Source organism: Hemibagrus wyckioides, linkage group LG14 (assembly GCF_019097595.1).
Source record: "Hemibagrus wyckioides isolate EC202008001 linkage group LG14, SWU_Hwy_1.0, whole genome shotgun sequence".
Lineage (NCBI taxonomy): Eukaryota > Metazoa > Chordata > Actinopteri > Siluriformes > Bagridae > Hemibagrus > Hemibagrus wyckioides.
The window spans coordinates 24,803,549-24,822,354 of NC_080723.1; the positions used below are offsets into that span (position 1 = coordinate 24,803,549).

An 18,806-nucleotide genomic window follows, 5' to 3' on the forward strand; every position below is an offset into this window, starting at 1 on the left:
TCGATTTTGGTTTCTGGCTCCAGATTATCCCTTTCAAAGCAAGCACAGAAGTTGTTTAGCTCATTGAGAAAGGAGATATCAGTAGACGGGGGTAAAGGGTTGATGGGCCTGTAGTTGCTAATGGCCTGAATGCCCTGCCACATCTGCTGGGGATTTGAGTTGGAGAAGTGTTCTTCAATACTCAGCTTGTAGCAGTACTTGGCCATCTTAATGCTCTGCCTCAGATTGGCCCTGGCTGTACTGTAGGCCTGTGCATCACCAGATCTAAAGGCAGCATTGCGGGCCTTCAGTAAGAGGCGAACCTCTTTGTTCATCCAATGCTTCTGATTTGGGTACATGGTGATCTGTTTCTGGGTGGTGACGCTGTCTGTCGTGGTGTTAATGTAATCCAGTATAGAGGAAGCGTAGCCTTCAATATCCAAGTGGGAACCACAGGTTGGCTGAGTGGCAAACATGCTCCAGTCGGTGTGTTGAAACCAGTCCTGAAGTTCAGTATCTGCCCCCACTGGCCACACTTTGATTGTCTTTATTGTTGGCCCCACACGTTGGATGAGTGACAAATATGCAGGGGAGAGGAACAAAGAGAGGTGATCCGATTGTCCCAGGTGGGCGAGGGGGTAGCCTTGTAAGCTCCAGGTATGTTGGAATAAACATGGTCCGGGGTTTTATTTCCTCTGGTGTGGAAGGAAACGTGCTGGTGAAATCTAGGGAGCACTGTTTTTAAGCTGGAGTGGTTAAAGTCACCCGCAACAATAAAAGCAGCATCTGGATGAGTTGACTGCTGTGTGCTAATGGCTGCATGTAGTTCTTTCATTGCAATCTTGGCATTAGCATCTGGTGGAATGTACACAGCAGTAACAATAAAATCTTGAAATCTGAATATTTTAATAGTTTTATCACATCAATCTTTTTTAGGTACCCTGAGCAAGAAGAACTGTGGCAAATCAAAAACAACCAGCAAGGAAAATATGCCGTATACTCCAGCACCTACAAGTTGGTGGGATTTGTGTTACTAATTGGTGCAAAGTATAAAACATATTCACTTATTCTATATAAGGAGTCTTATGAGATATTGCATCCCACATGCAATATCTCATAAGACTAATATGATTATTATTATTATTATTATTATTATTATTATTATTATTATTATTATTATTATATACATTTATGTTTTCTTGAAATGTACTAAATCTTTTCTTTTCTAGGTGAACTCTCTCTGTTTTACACCTACACAGCCCTCTCTAAACCTCTCAATCTGCCTGGAATCTATGAGTTCATTGCTATGGGAATGGTCAATGATCAAGTGATTGACTACTACGACAGTGAGACTCAGGTTAAGGTTCCTAAACAGGATTGGCTAAGAGAGAAGATGGGGCAGGATTACTGGGATAAAGGGACTCAGTCCCGCAAGAGCAAAGAGCAGTGGTTTAAGGTCAACCTGGACATCCTGATGGATCGAATGAGGCACAATAAGTCTGGTGAGTAAATTTTTATTACAGATAATTTTATTAAAAAAGAGGGTCAGACAGAGTCATTGTCTGTGCTGCATTTCAGACCTTCATGTTCTTCAGTGGAGACATGGCTGTGTGGTTAATGAAGGCACAGATGGACAAAATACATTTGTGAGAGGAATCAGTGAGTATGCTTACGATGGCACAGAGTTCCTCTCCTTTGATGAGGAAAACTCCAGGTGGATTGCTTCAGTTCCGGCTTCTTTGCCGACCAAAAAGAAATGGGATGAAGTGCCCATCCTTCACACATACACCAAGAGTTACCTGGAGAAAGAGTGTGTGGACTGGCTCATCAAGTTCATGGATTATGGACAAGAAGAAATAAGAAAACAATGTACGTATCCAAGAGATTTTTCTTGAGTCACATTCATCTTGGTAAATCTAGGAGAAAAATAAATCTTCATCTATATCTTCTTTCAGGTCCCCCAGAGGTGCATCTACTTACAAAAAAATCAGTGACTAAAAGCAAACAGCTGATGCTGACCTGCCTGGCCACAGGTTTCTACCCTCCAAATGTGGAGATGCAAGTGAGAAAGTCCAGAACTTCCCTGCCTGATCATCTGGTAGCGTCTTCAGGAGTCAGACCCAATGGTGATGGAAGCTGAGGAAGAGTCTGGAGATTGTGGAGGATGAAAAACCATTGTATGATTGCTATGTGACCCACAGCACCAACAAAGAACCAATAGTCATAAAAGGGGGTAAGTGTTGCACTTGAATTGCTAAGAACTGTTTTGCTATTTTACTTTATTTTAACATTTTTATTGTCAAATGTAAACCTTTGATATATTTTTTTTTAAATCAGAACATTTTATTCTCATTCTGTTCTGTTGAGAAAAGTTCAAGGCAGTGTTATTAGGGGTGTCCCTTATTAATTTCACCTTTCACCACCACACATACCAGCATGTTCCTCTGTTAATCTGAATTATTTTTTTTCATTCCTTCTCCCCACCTTAACTCCATCCACACAAGATCGTCTCCTATTAATTCTATTTTCCTTCTTCATTCATCCATATAAATTCCCAATCACCTCCCAAATTCATCCAAGGATCCTTCCTCATTACTTCAGCCATCCCCTTCACTTCCTCACTAGTCTGAATCCACTCTATCACTACCAACACCAACAAAGGAAAAGCAAAAACTAACAACCGGCACAGCCAGTATCCTAGAAGCACTGTGAGCCTAATTTTTAGCTGCAATTACTAATAAATAATCACTAATACATTTTGCTTGCTTAGTCTTAAGCTTGAAGTAAATTTTAAACACAAATTTTCAGTTCTTGAAATTTGTATTGCATGTTTTTGTAGATAAATAGAAATGATCTTCTACTAAAAGGATGCATTTTTCCCCTTATTTCTATTTAAAAATATTATAGTGGGTCTTCAGATAGATTGAAATGATCCAGGAGGGCTTCAAGCTACTTAATTTGTCCCTAGATGTCTGGGATCTGCTTCTCTGGGTCTGACCAGCACTGAAGAAATTCAGCTGTATATGTTTTTTTGGTCTAGCAGTTAGTGGAACAAAGACATTTGCAAGTGGAGATATTTATTGGGACAACTACTGTGTAAAAAGGAACAAACAAACTATGAAACAAAATAGCACATTTTTCCAAAATAGTAAAAACATACATACGAAGAACAAGGCTACTGCTAGACAAAGAGAGTGAAAAACAAGAAACAGTGCAAAACAGGGGAGTGTACTCAAGGGAAGAAATGGAACCAATAACAAAAATAGAAGTTCAAAATTCAAATGCGGTTGCTTTCTGGTATTCTGGGGGATTGTCCATACTAAATGTAACACATAGTAGCTCTATTACAGGAATATTAATTGCTTATGCCTAAAATGATTTTTAAACAATGATACTCTGTTTTAAAACTTCTCAAGCTATTGGTCTAAAGCCTTTAAAGTGGCTCTGGAGTTATCCAGAGTTTTGTTCTTCGTGTGATGATAAGGGAACTGAGCAAAATCCAGAAACAATAAGCAGTTTTTTATTTCTCTATAACTCATGTACAGATTTAGGCTCTCCCAGCATCTCAAAATACAAGAATCCTGTTTTTTCCAGTGGACTGTTTTTTGGTTTGTTTCTTCATATTGTGTTCCTTTGTGATCTTCCAGGTGACTGACACACTCTTGTGTGTTTCTAGTAATAATTGTCTGTCATTTTATTTAAAACAGTTATCTAAATATTATCTATAGCACAGCACACAGCTTCTGACCAAAATGTTTCATTATTGTTGTAGCAAATAACGACGATTAACCAAGGTGCAAAGATCACTCCAGAGAACAGAGGTGCTGAGGCCTTCAAGAATCAAGCCAAGGAATTCTCTACAGAAAAATGCTTCTCAGCTCTTCCGAAGTACATCCTTACATACATTTACATGACAAACTTACTCCCACAATACTCTCATATATGTGTACCCTGTTTCCTCATTACCCCACATGCTCATCTCATTGCCCAAAGAAGCATTACTCATCTACATGTACAATTTGTTCCTGCTTTCTCACATTACACCCTATACACATAAATATGTAAGATCATATAGGTCAGTTTTGGGCCTCAGTGTCCCTCACACACAGCTCCATACCACAAGTCCTTTATTGGGTATAATGATACATTATTTTTTGCTATATAGATTACTTACATCTATAACACTAACAATAATGATCTGAGTCTGTTTTCATTTTCTGATTGCTTGATAACATGTGAACCACTTCCAAACTATACAGTAGAGAAATGCTTAGACTGCTGAAGTTACACATAACTTTTGTGTGAATTCTTGTTTTTAAATCATCTAACTCACTTCTTTTATTCAAAATCTCATTTAAATATATCATTATTACATTATATTTGTATAAATTACTGTAACTATGTGTAACCGTTATCCTGACCTAAAGAGAAAAGAATACAGATATCACATTTTATATTTTCTTAATGTTTGATTTCTTTTTTTTATGTATAAATAAATGATTTCCTGAGTTTATAATTCCAAACCAAATGTTTATGGGATATATCTGGAATCCACTGTCATTTCCATTATAATCTTTATGAAAATATTCAAAACCATAAATAAAATATATACATATATATATATATATATATAGATAGATAGATAGATAGATAGATAGATAGATAGATAGATAGATAGATATACACTACTCACAAAATTTCGGGTGAAATTTCAGGATGCACCTAAAATGCACTATAACCTTTCCAGGTGAACTTAATTTGACCTTCTCTACCCTTTTGAATGCACATGTCCAACTGTTCAGTGTTTCAGTACTTTCTGCAGAACTTGCTGTTCTCTAACAAGGTGCTTAACGGCAAAATTCACAACTGGTGTTTGATCCATGAATCCACCAATAAATTTTCTGGTTCCATTAGAATTGGTATTTAAACAGTCCTCTTCATCATGCTGTTCACATTTTGACATCATGAGACCAAGACCACACCTAACAATTGATCAACAGAACCTCACCATTGTGAGGCTTCAAACAGGATGTTCTCAGAGGGAAGTGGCCACTGAGCTTAGAGTGTCAGAGTGTCATCAGCAGGTTGGGACAGAGATACAGAGAGACTGGAAGAGTCACAGAAAGGCATAGAAGTGGACGTCCTTTGGCCACATCCCACATTGATGACCGCTTCATTGTGAACAGTGCCCTGTGGAACCGGATGATGAATGCCACTCAACTCCAGGCACATTTAAGGGAGGAGAGAGGAACCCAAGTGTCACGTCAGACCATTCGAAACCATTTACATCTGCGTGGTCTGCGTGTTAGACGACCTGCAAGGGTACCTGACCACACCACCAGGCACAGGCGTTGGGCCAGGCAGCATTTACACTGGACGAGGGACCGGTGGGCCTCAGTGCTGTTCTCAGATGAAAGTCGATTCACGTTGAGGAGAAATGATGGCCGCCAGTGATGTTGGAGATGTCAAGGAGAGCGCTATGCATCAGCCACTGTTGTGGTGGTGTTACAGTCTGGGCAGGTGTGTCCACTCAATACAGAACTGCCCTACATCTTGTGAATGGTACAGTGACAAGCCAATACTACCTGAATAACATCATTAATCCAGTCATTGTGCCCCTGCATGAACAACACAGGCCTAATTTCATCTTCATGGACGATAATGCTCCAGCTCATCGAGGTCGCATCATTAGGGAACGGCTGCTGGAGGCTGGGGTACCTCAAATGGAGTGGCCTGCACTTTAGAAAACCTCTGGGATCAGCCGAGTCGCCATGTAGAGGCTCGTAACCCTGCACCCCAGAACCTCAATGACCTGAGGGCCGCCCTTCAAGAAGAGTGGAATGCCATGCCTCAGCAGACAATAAGTCGACTTGTGAACAGCATGAGACGTCGTGGTCAAGCTGTAATTGATGGTCAAGGGCACATGACAGATTATTGAGACATTGAGATTTTTTGTTGTGGTATACCCACCACTGTTGTTGGCTTTTGTTTCAATAAATTGTTTGAGATGAGGAAATCACCACTGCAGCTTCTACTTAAATGCCCTACTTTCATGATATAATATCACTAGGTGCATTTACATAGACAGTTGTCATCCGATCGTAACAGGACTAGAAGCACTAGATTAAAGATCAGATTAAAAAAGTCATGTAAACACGTCAATCGGATGGAATTTGCCACAACCGATTAAAATTTCAATCGGATGGTAAGGGGTGGTTTAAACCATTTTTAGTCCGATCGAGAGGACATGTAAACACTTAATCGGATGGAATATTTTCCTGGAAAGTTCTGCGCATGTGGAATGACGCAAGAATGACGTAAGACGTATGGATGGACGGCTAGTACATCCATCCTGGAACGGCGGGAATCCTGTTTTTGTGGACTGTGCGCATGTAAAAAGATCTAATCCGATTCTAATCATGTGTCATGTAAATGTGCATAACAATCTGATTACTTTATACCGCATTCATGTAAATGCTGCGATCAGATTTGTCAATCTGATTGAATTCAGTCTGATCTGATTAAAAAGTGTCCATATAAACGCACCTACTGTAGTGTGAACTTTTTACATTTTCCATAAATTTCACTCAAAAGCCAAATATCCTTAACATTTGTGAGTAGTGTATATTTAATAAAATATGTTTTATCCTACACTGCACGATGTAAAACCTGGGATACAATATGGTTTGACTCCTGTAAAGTTTTTCTTCTTCTTTCATTTATTTTGGATGGACGTCCTGTTCTTGGTCACATCACTTTGGTGCTCTATTTATTTCTTCATGTGGTATTGATGTTCTTTACAGTGTTCTGTGCTACATCTAATGATTTGTTCTAATGATGAAGTTCTTCTGTCTCTCTCTTCTGATTGATACGTTTCCACAGAGAGATCCTGTGCTTTCTTTGTACGCTTCAGCATTCAGAAAAAGCCACGAAAATGATAAAGAAACTTGAACAGAAGCATCCGTCCATTTTCTACACTGCTTATCCTACTGGGTCCCAGGGAACATGATCCTGGAGTTTATCCCAGGAGACTCGAGTCACAGAGATCCGCCTACAGCGCATGTCTGTGTACTGGGGGATGGAAACTGGGGTACACAGATGAAAGGAAGAGAGGAATGAGAGGATGAGAGGAAAAAAGGTCTACCATGATTTATCTTAACCATCATTAAACCTGCAGTGTTAACAGGGCTGTGTCAATTTTTATATCTATGGTCACTAAATTTCAACAGACAAAACTGTCAGTGTAAAGGTACAGCAGGAGCTTTTTATATATTTGGATTTATCTTTAGGTGGTGAAACAGAGAGGAAGAAAAAAACAGAGAAAAGAGCCGATATTTTACTTTTTAGATTTCAGTGTGTGACTAGAAGAAATGTGAAATGTTAAAATAATAATAAAAAAAAAGGTTTATCAGTTTTCACTTCATAATGGAAAACAATTGACACTGGAGTCTCCTTCCATAAATGTTACATGATCACATTTCTTTTTATAAAAAAAAACCATGATTTTAAAGTCCATTTATTTAGTGTCCCTGTGCATGTCCACATGAATGAACCGTTACTATAGAAACCCCATATTAGAATGAGTTCATTCCTTTGAATTGCAGATGCTGTCAGAACTGCAGAAAATAAATCAACACCTTTGTTTTATTCAAGTTTTTGTTCAAACGAATTCAATTCAGTTTGACATTCATGCACACACATTACACACTGAAATCATTGCTCTTTCCCAAACCACAAAAAATGTATTCTAATTCGTATGAATGACACAAATGCAAAATAATAAGACTCATGTTTATTATATATATGATATTTACGTTTTATTTCAGTGTCCAAGAGACTCGTACAGTCCATCCAAAACACACTCTAATCTGTAAACACCATGCTGATGCTCGCCTGCTCTAACCCGGAAACTTCTAACGTCATCATCTGCTTTTTTATTTCCTATAATGGAGATAGAAAAATCGCGGGTTGTATGTATGTATGTATGTATGTATGTATGTATGTATCGTGCGCATGCGCAGTTCACAGCTGCTTGCATCATTCCCCTAAAACTGAGGCTTGACATCCCTCCGAGAAGAGCAGGCCACAACACGCAGCAAAAAAAAGATCAAACCTCGTCATATCTGGGAAATAGTGCTATTAATCAATTTTTCTGGAATTTATATCATACCGGTTGATATAGATGATGATGATGGCTGTAGTTTGCGCCTTTGTGACACTCGGTGTCCTCGCGCCGGCTTTGGGAGGTGAGTTCCCGGAAACCGAAAGTAATTTTATAAAATCGTTAGATCTGACCAAAAAGACACAAAAATATGTTTCCAAATACACGTCTGTAGATTGAAATTCTGGATTTGGTTGAATTGTAAAAGGTCTTTAATTATTTAAATATTTAATGAAAGTGATGCCATTTCCGGTCTGAGTAACGGATTTTTTCGTGACTGTCCTTCTGAGGTCCGATTCCGTTTCTCTCACCTCTGTTTACTGAAACACAATAAATTATTCTGCATTAACTGATTTTTCTTCATGTATATGGGTTTTTCTTTTAGAAATTGTTCAAAGTAAAAAAAAAAAGAATATATTCATTCATTTATTTATTTATTTAATACCAATGCGCCATTTCATGATGTCTAATCAGACTCTTAACTTTAACACAACAATTCATTACAAGTTATATTTCTGACAACAACTTGAGTGAAAATTAACATCTTTGGGATATTCCCCTGAGTTTTTATAACTTTATGAGTATTTCCTCATGCGAGCACTCGAGCCACGTGGAGACCGCATGGAGAAAACCTAATCATTCTTTTTAGGTCAAATCTATCCTCGTGTCGTCTGATCAGAGAAATCAGACCTTTTGTAGAAAACAATTAATATCACAGATTTACTTACATTTAAATAGGGAGCTGGAACTATTGCAGAATCTTGAATATTAAATAAGATATTATTTTATTATTCTGCATTATCCTGAAACTGTTTATTTACCAGATATAGAAATATATATAGTGGGATATATTAGGCAGTGAACATTTTGTCCTCAAAGTTGATTTTAGAAGCAGGAAAAATGGACAAGTGTAAGGATTTGAGCTTTGAGTTTGACAAAGGGCCAAATTGTGATGGTTAGACCACTGGATCAGAGCATCTCCAAAACTACAGCTCTTGTGGGGTGTTCCCGGTCTGCAGTGGTCAGTATCTATCAAAAGTGGTCCAAGGAAGGAACAGTGGAGAACCGGAGACAGGGTCATGGGCGGTCAAGGCTCATTGATGCAGACGAGCTACTGTTGATCAGATTGCTGAAGAAGTTAATGCTGGTTCTGATAGAAAGGGGTCAGAATACACAGTGCAGGACAGCGTGTTGTGTATGGGGCTGCATAGGGAGGTGGTCATAATGTTATGGCTGGCTGACTAAACCGACCAACCCAACCATCTGCTAGCGGTTCTGTTAGATGCAGGGATCAGTTCACTTGTTGGATCGAGGCTGGATGTAAGAGTAGAGAAAAGATGCTGATATTCTTATTGTTTATTTTGGTGCAATTTGTTTCCATATTATTTTATCACTGGTAACATTTCACCAGAGTGAAAATGTTATCCAGAAAGAATGTTAAATGGATCCAGAAAGTGGAAAGGTCAGTTCTTACAAACTGCTCTTTCAGGGCCACATCTGCTTGGAGATCAACCTAGTGCATCTGGAGAGACCCAGCATTTACACTTTTAAAGTGCTGTGTGACTTCCTTTGAGAACCCCCTGACATCTGTGATGAGAAATGGGTTCTGAATGAACATGGTGAGCTGCTGTCTAAAGCTGAAGCTGTCAAAACGGTTTCTGAAGTTTACAATCAGCTTATCAACAGACTGATAAATGATGCAATGGTAAGCTATGAGCTCAAGATTGTCCTCTTTCAGTCATGCTACACCTCCTTTCTCTCTCCCTATCATAGCAGGGGCTCCATCTGTGGTTATTGAAACTACTTGTTTTGGCCGTATTCCTCTCTTTGTTAACATCACCTTAATGGCCAGGTAGATGTCCTCTTGTACTGGTCTGAAGGGGAGTGACACCTAACAGGTCTTCACAGAATGCTTTCTGGTCTGTGTTGAAAAACCTGACATACACTAACAGCTGAGCATTGTCACACATGTCAGTGGACTCATCCACAGCTAAACCTACACATGATGCCATATTCATGGCTTCATCTAGCTGGGTTAGCACATCTTGAGTGGATATTTCACTTTTCTTTGTGGCAGATGTTGCTGACATGGGTATTTGTTTTACTTTATCACAAAGCTCTTGTTTTTGTTTCCCCTCAAGTAGTGTTTCAGCTACAGCATTCATGCATTCTTTGACAACCCCTCCATCAGAAAATGTTGACCCTTTTGTGTTGACCCAAAATCCAAGCAGCTCTGAGGGAACACTCATGGGCAGTGAATGTGTGGCACAGGATCCTGGTGGATACTTATTTTCTGTGATCTCACTTCAGATTTGAGTGGGTATGTTTGTTCATAAACACAGATGTCTTCACAGACATCTTCAACATCTCCCTGAGCAGCGCCGTCGTCCCAAAGTGCCTAAAGTCCCCCACCATCATCCCCATGCCAAAGAAGTCTCCACTGTCCTGTCTCAATGATTACCGTCCCGTTGCACTCACACCCATCATCATGAAGTGCTTCTAGAGGCTCGTCATGAGGCACATCAAGAACCTGCTGCCACCTTCACTTGAGCCCATGCAGTTTGCATTTCGTCCAAATCGCTCCACAGACGATGCCATCACCACAACCCTCCATCTGGCCCTCAAACACCTCCTCCTTTTATCACACGTTAACGCAGTTTTTATTATTTTGTAAATAATTTTGTTGTCTATTGCTCAGCGGCTCTGAATAGATACACAGACAAACCATGGGTGACGGGAGGGGTGGGATGTTGATTCATATTGGCTTTGGAGAAACGTTATGACGCGTCAGAACCAATGAGAGTATTTGGGATAAGCGTAAGACTGTCGCGGGGCTGAAAGGAAGCGGAAAAGAAATATAACGGGTGGATAAACAAACACGGAGAAAGGCACGGAACAGAGAGAGAGAGCGTTAACTCGCGTTAACTCATGACAATCATGCGATTAATCGCAATTAAAAATTTTAATCGTTGCCCAGCCCTAATTACAATATAACTATATTATATTAGGCAGAGGCTTCTGCTTTGTACGGGCTGATTGTAAAAAAAAAAACAGGATATCTGGATCTAGACTACATTCCAATTTTTTTATTTAACATGTTCACTGTAAATATATTTCATATTTAGATGTGTTTTAGACAAAAATATGAACATGACAAGATAATTGCAGATAAGGATCAAACGATCCTTATCAAGTCTTTCGAGTCTTTATTAAGAATAAAGTATTTACTGGGTAGGGTTAGGGGTCGGTAAGGGAAAGCTTTTATTGTCCCAGTACTGTAGCATCCATGTAATAATTTTACTAAATGTTATTTTATTAAAATTTATACTCTAGGTGGACTTATAGTTTTTCATCAAATAGATGTGAATAGGTGTGGATAGGTCTTTGCTACAGACATTAAACAGGTTTCCCTGACAGAAGTTTTGCATTTCTTAAAAATCAGCTAATAAAAGATATCAAATCAAAAACTTGCACCGACCCTTAATCAACAAAAGTCAGCGGACGCACATCTACTTGTTTGGTCCAGCGAGCTTCAGAGCGCACGAGTTTACAGGACTGTACATAGCAGCGGGCTGCGGGAGGGAGATGCCGCAGTGATTATTAAACAGAGACCATGTTCAGATAGATAGATATATTTCATATTTATAAGTGTTTTAGAGAATATATAAACGTGACATAAGATAATATATAAGTGCTACAGTAACGATCAAATGCATATGATGTAAAAACTATTAATAACTGAGCCATAAAAATGTTAGAGCCATTTGACCAGTCCATAAACAAATTTTTACATATTGCTATAATATTATAACAATGGCTTAAAATAGCTTTTAGGCACAATATGTTTTATCCATTACACTCAAAACAAGTACGTAAGTAGAAGAATGGCGCATTTGTAGAATCTTAAGATTGTATTAAACGTATCCTGATGGACGCTCGCGCTCCGTGGTCAGCTGCCTGCAGGGCAACGCGCTCTTCCTGCTTCCATCACACGCAATAAAACCTCACACCATGAAGTTATAACATTGAAAACTCACAGCTGAAAATGTTAAATATGAATTCCACACGTTTACTTTCTTGGTTGCTTGTTTTAATCTGCTTCTGAGAGAAATTCCGTGGCCAAGCACATCATTTAACGTGTTTGACTTCGCAGACCGATCGGTTTATGACATCAAAGTAGCCTACTGCAAGAACAGACTGCTCCGTATGCTTTTAAATAGCTTTTGTGGTACTTTGATATCATACTTTTGTGTCCCTCTGACGCGCATTCTTAAATGCCACATCTGTATGTCTAGTTTCTAAATATTGCACCTTAAGTATAGTTTAACTTTATCTCTATGTTGTAGCTCTATGTTTGTCTGCGTCTCTGTACTTTGTCTGTGTTCTGTGTAGCACCTCTGGTCCATGAGGAACGTTGTTTCATTTCACCATGTACTGCATCAGCTATATATGGTTGAAGTGACAATAAAGCTTCTTTGACTTTGACTTTGATAGACGTGCCACTGTTTCTGAACATATGAGACACACTGGTTTAGTGCTACCGGTGGGAAGTTTTGGAGGGCGCCATTTGTTCCTTATTTGTCTCTCCCATTCTCTGTCTCACTCGCCTGTTTCTCTCCATTTGTTTTCTACATGTATTGCTATCTTTCTTTTTCTTTTTACCATCTTTTCATGTGTAACTTGCCTTTAACTCTCTTATCTGTTTGCACTGTAGAGTCGTAATGTTTACCACCTGGAATGCACAGGCTGAGTGGTATCACGTGGGATGGCTTAACTCGCATGCAACTGGTCTGTGCGTTTCCACTACCACTACCATAAAGACTACAAAAGCTACGCCGGTTGAAATAGAAGCACCCCATCAGGTTTTAAATTATAACCTGCTGTTTTGGCTATAGGTCCGGGTCTGTATGGGACGGCTTCTGGGTCCGGACCCGGACTGCGGTCCGCCTGTTAGTGACCTATGGTCTAGAACACCTTAACCCGCTTGCATTGTATTATAGCTGCAAGTGAGCAGGCGAAAATAATGCAAGAGTGACGTTTAGGAAAGGATATGGTTTCAAACAAAAGCAAAAGTTGGTAAGATAAGATAACTTTTCTAATCAATCTCCTCCAGGTGAGCACTCTCTGTTTTACACCTACACGGCTCTGTCTAAGCCTATTGATCTGCCTGGAATCTACGAGTTCACTGCACTGGGCATGCTGGATGACCGAGAACTCGACTACTACAACAGCAAGACACAGGCTAAAATTCCTAAACAGGACTGGATGAAAGAGAAGATGGGGCAGGATTACTGGGATAAAGGAACTCAGTCCCGCAAGAGCAAAGAGCAGTGGTTTAAGGTCAACGTGGACATCCTGATGGATCGAATGAGGCACAATAAGTCTGGTTAGTTTGTCCTTTAATAATTAACTTTTTTTTAATGGGAAGTGGAATTCTTTCATATTTCTAAAAATTTGGAGTCTGACAGTTCTTATCTTCACTTTCCTGTCTCTATTTCAGACCTTCATGTTCTTCAGTGGAGACATGGCTGTGTGGTTGAAGGTGAAAATGGAGACGGAACATTTGTGAGAGGAATTGATGAGTACAGCTACGATGGCTCGGAGTTCCTCTCCTTTGATGAGGAGAACTCCAGGTGGATTGCTCCAGTCCCGGCTGCTGAACCGACCAAAAAGAAATGGGATGAAGTGCCCATCCTTAACACATACACCAAGAGTTACCTGGAGAAAGAGTGTGTGGACTGGCTCATCAAGTTCATGGAATATGGACAAGATGAAGAGAGACAGCATTTCAGTCAATGTGAGTATCCAAGAGATTTTACTGTATTCACAATTGCCTTGATAAATTTAGAAGAAAAATGAACTTTATACCTTTTTTCAGCTCCCCCAGATGTGCATCTACTTACAAAGAAATCAGTGACTAGCAGCAAACAGCTGATCCTGACCTGCCTGGCCACAGGTTTCTACCCTCCAAATGTGCAAATGCAGCTGAGAAAGTCCAGAACTTCTCTGCCTGAACATCTGGTAACTTCTTCAGGAGTCAGACCCAATGGTGATGGCACCTACCAGCTGAGGAAGAGTGTGGAGATCCTGGAGAATGAACTGCCACTGTATGATTGCTTTGTGAACCACAGCGCTCTGGATGAGCCTTTAATTAAATCTACAGGTAAGTGGAGTACTGTTTCTGAACTTACAGCCCATATCAATAAAAAAATCAGCAGTGCAAAGAAAGAAAAATGAATCTGAACATGTATTTGATGTCATCAGTAACCTTGCTCTTATTTTTATTTTTGCATGAAAAGATTGCAAAGACTGCAAGATCAGTTTGGGCAAAATCATTGGAGTATTGATTTCACTTCTGTTGCTGCTGCTTGTGGTTGCTGGTGTCATTTATATTCTTTATTCCAAAGGGATTATTCGTGAGTATCACTGCTCTAACACTGGAATATCTTACTTGGGATTAGTACATTTAATCTCTTATTTTATCTCATGCTTTTATCTCTCCAGCTCTCCGACACACAGCAACGAATGTACCGAGAACCGAGAATGGAAATGTGGCATATATTCCAGCTCCTGTAGGTGAGTGGGAATTTTGTATTGATTATGTTTGTATAAAAGCAACTAGCTGGTGAATATAAGAACTGCATTTGATTAGTGCTGTATTTGTACTCTGCACAATGCAGTAAAGTTGAATCTAATCTAATCTAATCTAACAAGAAACCGCGAGAACAGACAGTTGTACAGAAATATTTGGATCGTATTTAGTGATTCAAAATGTTTGACACTACAACTCAACATAGGAATTGTGGTTCATTTTATTACTTATGTGTTCATCTGTGTGTATTTCCAGCTGATCCAGAAGCGAATGGACACGCTAATGGACACACGAATGGACACGCTAATGGACACACGAATGGACACGCTAATGGACACACGGATGGACACGCTAATGGACACACGGATGGACACGCGAATGGCCTCAACTAAGGTTTTAATGCATTAATGTTACACTTCTACAGCTGTATGTGTTCATGAGGAAGTCCTCTGGACAGTTTACTCTTTGTAGTTTATTAGTAGCACGTCAAGCTGAGGGAGTTTTTTTGGCAGGTTTCTCATTTAAAGTTAGTTAGAGAAAAAAATATATCATGTTACTGAGAAACCACAAAGAAAAGTAAACTCCTCTGTCCTGAAGATGTGGAGAAGTTCCAGCTTCACCTCTGACTGACCAGCTTACCTCTACCTTCTGACTACTCTAACACATTTCAAGTTCATTTATTATTATTATTATTATTATTATTATTATTATTATTATTATTATTATTATTATTATTATTATTATTATTATTTCTGTTCCATGGTCATTATCTGACTTTATTCAGACTTATTTTTAAGTGTAGCCATGTCAGTAATGTTTCTCTTTTACTTCACAGCAGCATAAAGACGAGGATCTCAGACATGAAGATATCACTGTATTCATTTCAATTCTATCACTGCTGTTACACTGATCAGCCATAACATTATGACCACCTAATATTTTGTTGGTCCACATTTTAATTATTTGTATATTAGAAAAATGGAAATGGAATTAGAAAAATTTTATTTCATGTATATAAGGTTTATGGACCAAAAATACCAAAAAGACGAACATTCTGTGTTATTAAGTTTAAATATTAATTTTAAGTTAATTAAAAGGGGTAACACAGGGTGATAATTTTACATTTCATTCTTTAAAAACAGTTAAAGCAGAGGATAAAAGTTGCATGGTCAAGTTAGATGGTTTTTTTACGTATGACCAGCGGCTACACCACCCTACACCAGCCAGTGGACATTACACACGTGCTTTGTTTCAAAACTCACTCAGATTCAGATTTGACAACCATTCACGTAAGCCCTCGGTTATGTCAGTTAGAATCTGGTAAAAAGGTTCCCTGTCCTTGCCTCTGCCTTTCTTCATAGACATTCAAAGAAATGAGATTTAATTGTTTGTTTTCATTTATTTGTATGGAATTTTTAACAATTTTAGCATTTACAGAAATATAGCATTTAGGCACAGGCTTTATTTAGGAACATGTAGGAAGTTGTTTTAGTTGCTTTTAATTGGCAGCTTATCATTTATACAATGTCAGTGAAGCTAATGTCAGTGAAGCTAATGTCAGTGAAGCTAATGTCAGTGAAGCTAATGTCAATAAAGCTAATGTCTCAGTTAGCATTTGCATTTTAATGAAAGCTAATTCATTAGCTTCTGACGATCTGACCGGACAGCAGTATAAGTAATAATTAGTGTTTGTTGGTTTGTAGACTGTTTTGTTATTTTGTTTAAATGAGCTCAGAATTTCTGCACTATTTTAGAAGTTTATCAGAACATTGGCAGTTTCAGTGTTTGTGTCATTGTGATGATCAAGAGTTGTGATGCTTTCACCTTCAGTGAGTTTACACTTTATTATGTTTTTGTCACACCTTTAAAAGTAAACAAAAAATTTAATGATTAAGTTTATTTTCTGTTAATGTTCATGTGAGATTATCTGTGAAGAGCTGATCACATCCAGGGTGTTGATGAGGGTAAATCCAGTGAGTTCTGAATGAGTAGATATTGAGACATGGACAGCTAAATGAAGTGATCTCAAGAATATAAGAAACTCAAATCTTTTTTTTTTTTTCCATTTCATTGTCTGTACACTTATCCGATCTATCCTTGGGTCATGGGGACCGTAAGAAACTACAGACTGCCTCAACTCAGATTCCACTCCACAGTACACATCTGAAAGAGCTCATTCCCAAAAACCTTACATATCATATAGAAATATGTTTAATTCAAATCAGTTTATCTATTTGGTATATTTGCATTGGCTTAAAGCAGCCTTACCAATCATTTAGAACACTTAATCCAATCAATTATTAGTATGGGAGCGGCAGCAAGACATCAAGAACCATCACTGAACAAAGGGTATATGTGACCGTGATTACCGTTTAAGGACATCCGGCTAGACGACAGTATCATCCAGCCATTTGGGGGATACTCAGTTCTTATACTAATTTACATTTAAAGTGAAACTCATTTAAATTACACACAGGAAACACTGTTTAAAAGGTTTGAGCAGGATTTGTCCTGTGTTCTTTTTGACTCAGATCACCCCAAAGTACTTTATGTATTTTGTCACTGCGATGCTGCAATAAACTTCTACATTAAGATCTTCTACGCCCTCATTGTTTTATTTTTCTTACATTGGCGAGCCACCCAGCATGGGATTTCCAAAAAGCGGGGAAAGGTAAGAAAAACGTTTTTTCTTCTTTTACACACATCTAGAAAAGAAAAGTTAAGGGCAGAATAGAAATTAGAGTAGACTTATTCAGCAGAAGCAGGAGGAGTTCTATAGCCTATTCTATACATTTACTGAATTAACCCAACGCACTGTGGTGACACTACTGGAGATAGAAAGGAAAGAGCACCCCCTTATGACTCTAATAATCTCCCAGTGTGTTATTCATGTGGCAAAGAAGGACATATTTCCAGAGAATGCAAATTTTCCCATAAGAGAACCGGCCCCAAAATTGTGTTGAGAGGTACTAAGCTGTTTGTTCGTGCATTTTGGATTTACCCATGCTTTGGATTATTATTTTCGGTTTCTGGATTGACGGACTACTTTATGGATTATGAGAGTGCTTAACAGACTGCATATGGATCCAAATCAGCCTGCCACGGGTGAGTCGAAACAATAAGTATATAATTTTTGATAAAAGTCTTTGAAATTCTTTTCTCATCTGTTACAATAATTATCAAAGTACAAAGAGGATGTTTTTTACTTTCACCTCGTTTTTTTTTCCAAATTAAAAAAGTATGCAGAGTTTTTCTCCTTGGCTTCTAACCATTTGGCTCTAGACCTAACAAAGGCCCCTTTAGCCTTTTCCATATAAAAAGAGTTTAATTTTTCTCTTAACAAGTATGAATGTTCTTTCTCTGCATCAGATGGAGAGGTAATAACATAATGTAGTTCATTTCTTTTAATAAAGATTCATATTGTGATCCCTTTGACTTTGACAATTCTTTACTCAATTATATCAAGAAATTATGACACTGATATTTAAACAATTCCCTAGTTAAGGTATGAGAATTAATATTATTTTTGTTAAAAGAATTAGTTATACCTCTAATCCCCAAGCAATAATCAGAGTTCCCTAACAGGGAGATATTTAGTTTCCAATATTCTGGCTTCCTTAGGGAGATTTTCTAGAATTTCTAATTCAATACTTGCATGATTAGTTACTGGTGCAGTGGGGATATTAAAATATTTAACAAAAGAAACCAGATTATCAAATATTAACCAAAAATCTATATATGATTTTTGTGTCAAGTCAGATTTGAGTAAATGAAGAGGAAATGTCATTATGTATGAATCTACAACAGGGTACATATGTAACCTGGTTCCCTGAGAAGGGAATGAGATGCTGCGTTATGACTGATGCTATGGGAACACTTTGTTGAGGAAGTGTCTCTGAAGCTCTGTGTGCACACACGCCCATTCATTGTTTTGGATAGGACACGTGATAGAAGAATACATGCCAGCATGTCCATATAAGGGCATCTACATCACATCAATTCACCGTGTCTTTTGTCTGAAGGAAGCACAAGAGGACACTCGGGGTGTGGCCAGCGATGCAGCATCTTGTTCCC

At 38.6% G+C, this 18,806-nt stretch overlaps 2 protein-coding genes across 3 annotated transcripts; both read left to right on the top strand.

The window, feature by feature from the left end:
* The first annotated feature begins 561 nt into the window (after positions 1-561).
* On the top strand, positions 562-4,417 carry LOC131364416 (class I histocompatibility antigen, F10 alpha chain-like). The gene is made up of 5 exons (XM_058407558.1): positions 562-993; positions 1,209-1,481; positions 1,558-1,848; positions 1,935-2,212; positions 3,752-4,417. Exons 1-4 carry the CDS (start codon positions 969-971, stop codon positions 2,117-2,119), a joined length of 774 nt encoding a protein of 257 aa, XP_058263541.1. The 5' UTR covers positions 562-968; the 3' UTR covers positions 2,120-2,212; positions 3,752-4,417.
* Positions 4,418-8,001: 3,584 nt separating this feature from the next.
* On the top strand, positions 8,002-17,329 carry LOC131364952 (major histocompatibility complex class I-related gene protein-like). Of its 2 annotated transcripts, none has more exons than XM_058408452.1 (8): positions 8,002-8,225; positions 13,254-13,526; positions 13,641-13,937; positions 14,019-14,303; positions 14,440-14,556; positions 14,645-14,716; positions 14,988-15,125; positions 15,568-17,329. In XM_058408452.1, exons 1-7 carry the CDS (start codon positions 8,162-8,164, stop codon positions 15,122-15,124), a joined length of 1,245 nt encoding a protein of 414 aa, XP_058264435.1. In that variant the 5' UTR covers positions 8,002-8,161; the 3' UTR covers position 15,125; positions 15,568-17,329. The 2 variants fall into 2 exon arrangements, with proteins under 2 accessions (XP_058264435.1, XP_058264436.1); XM_058408453.1 differs by having other exon boundaries at positions 15,571-17,329.
* Positions 17,330-18,806: the final 1,477 nt, after the last annotated feature.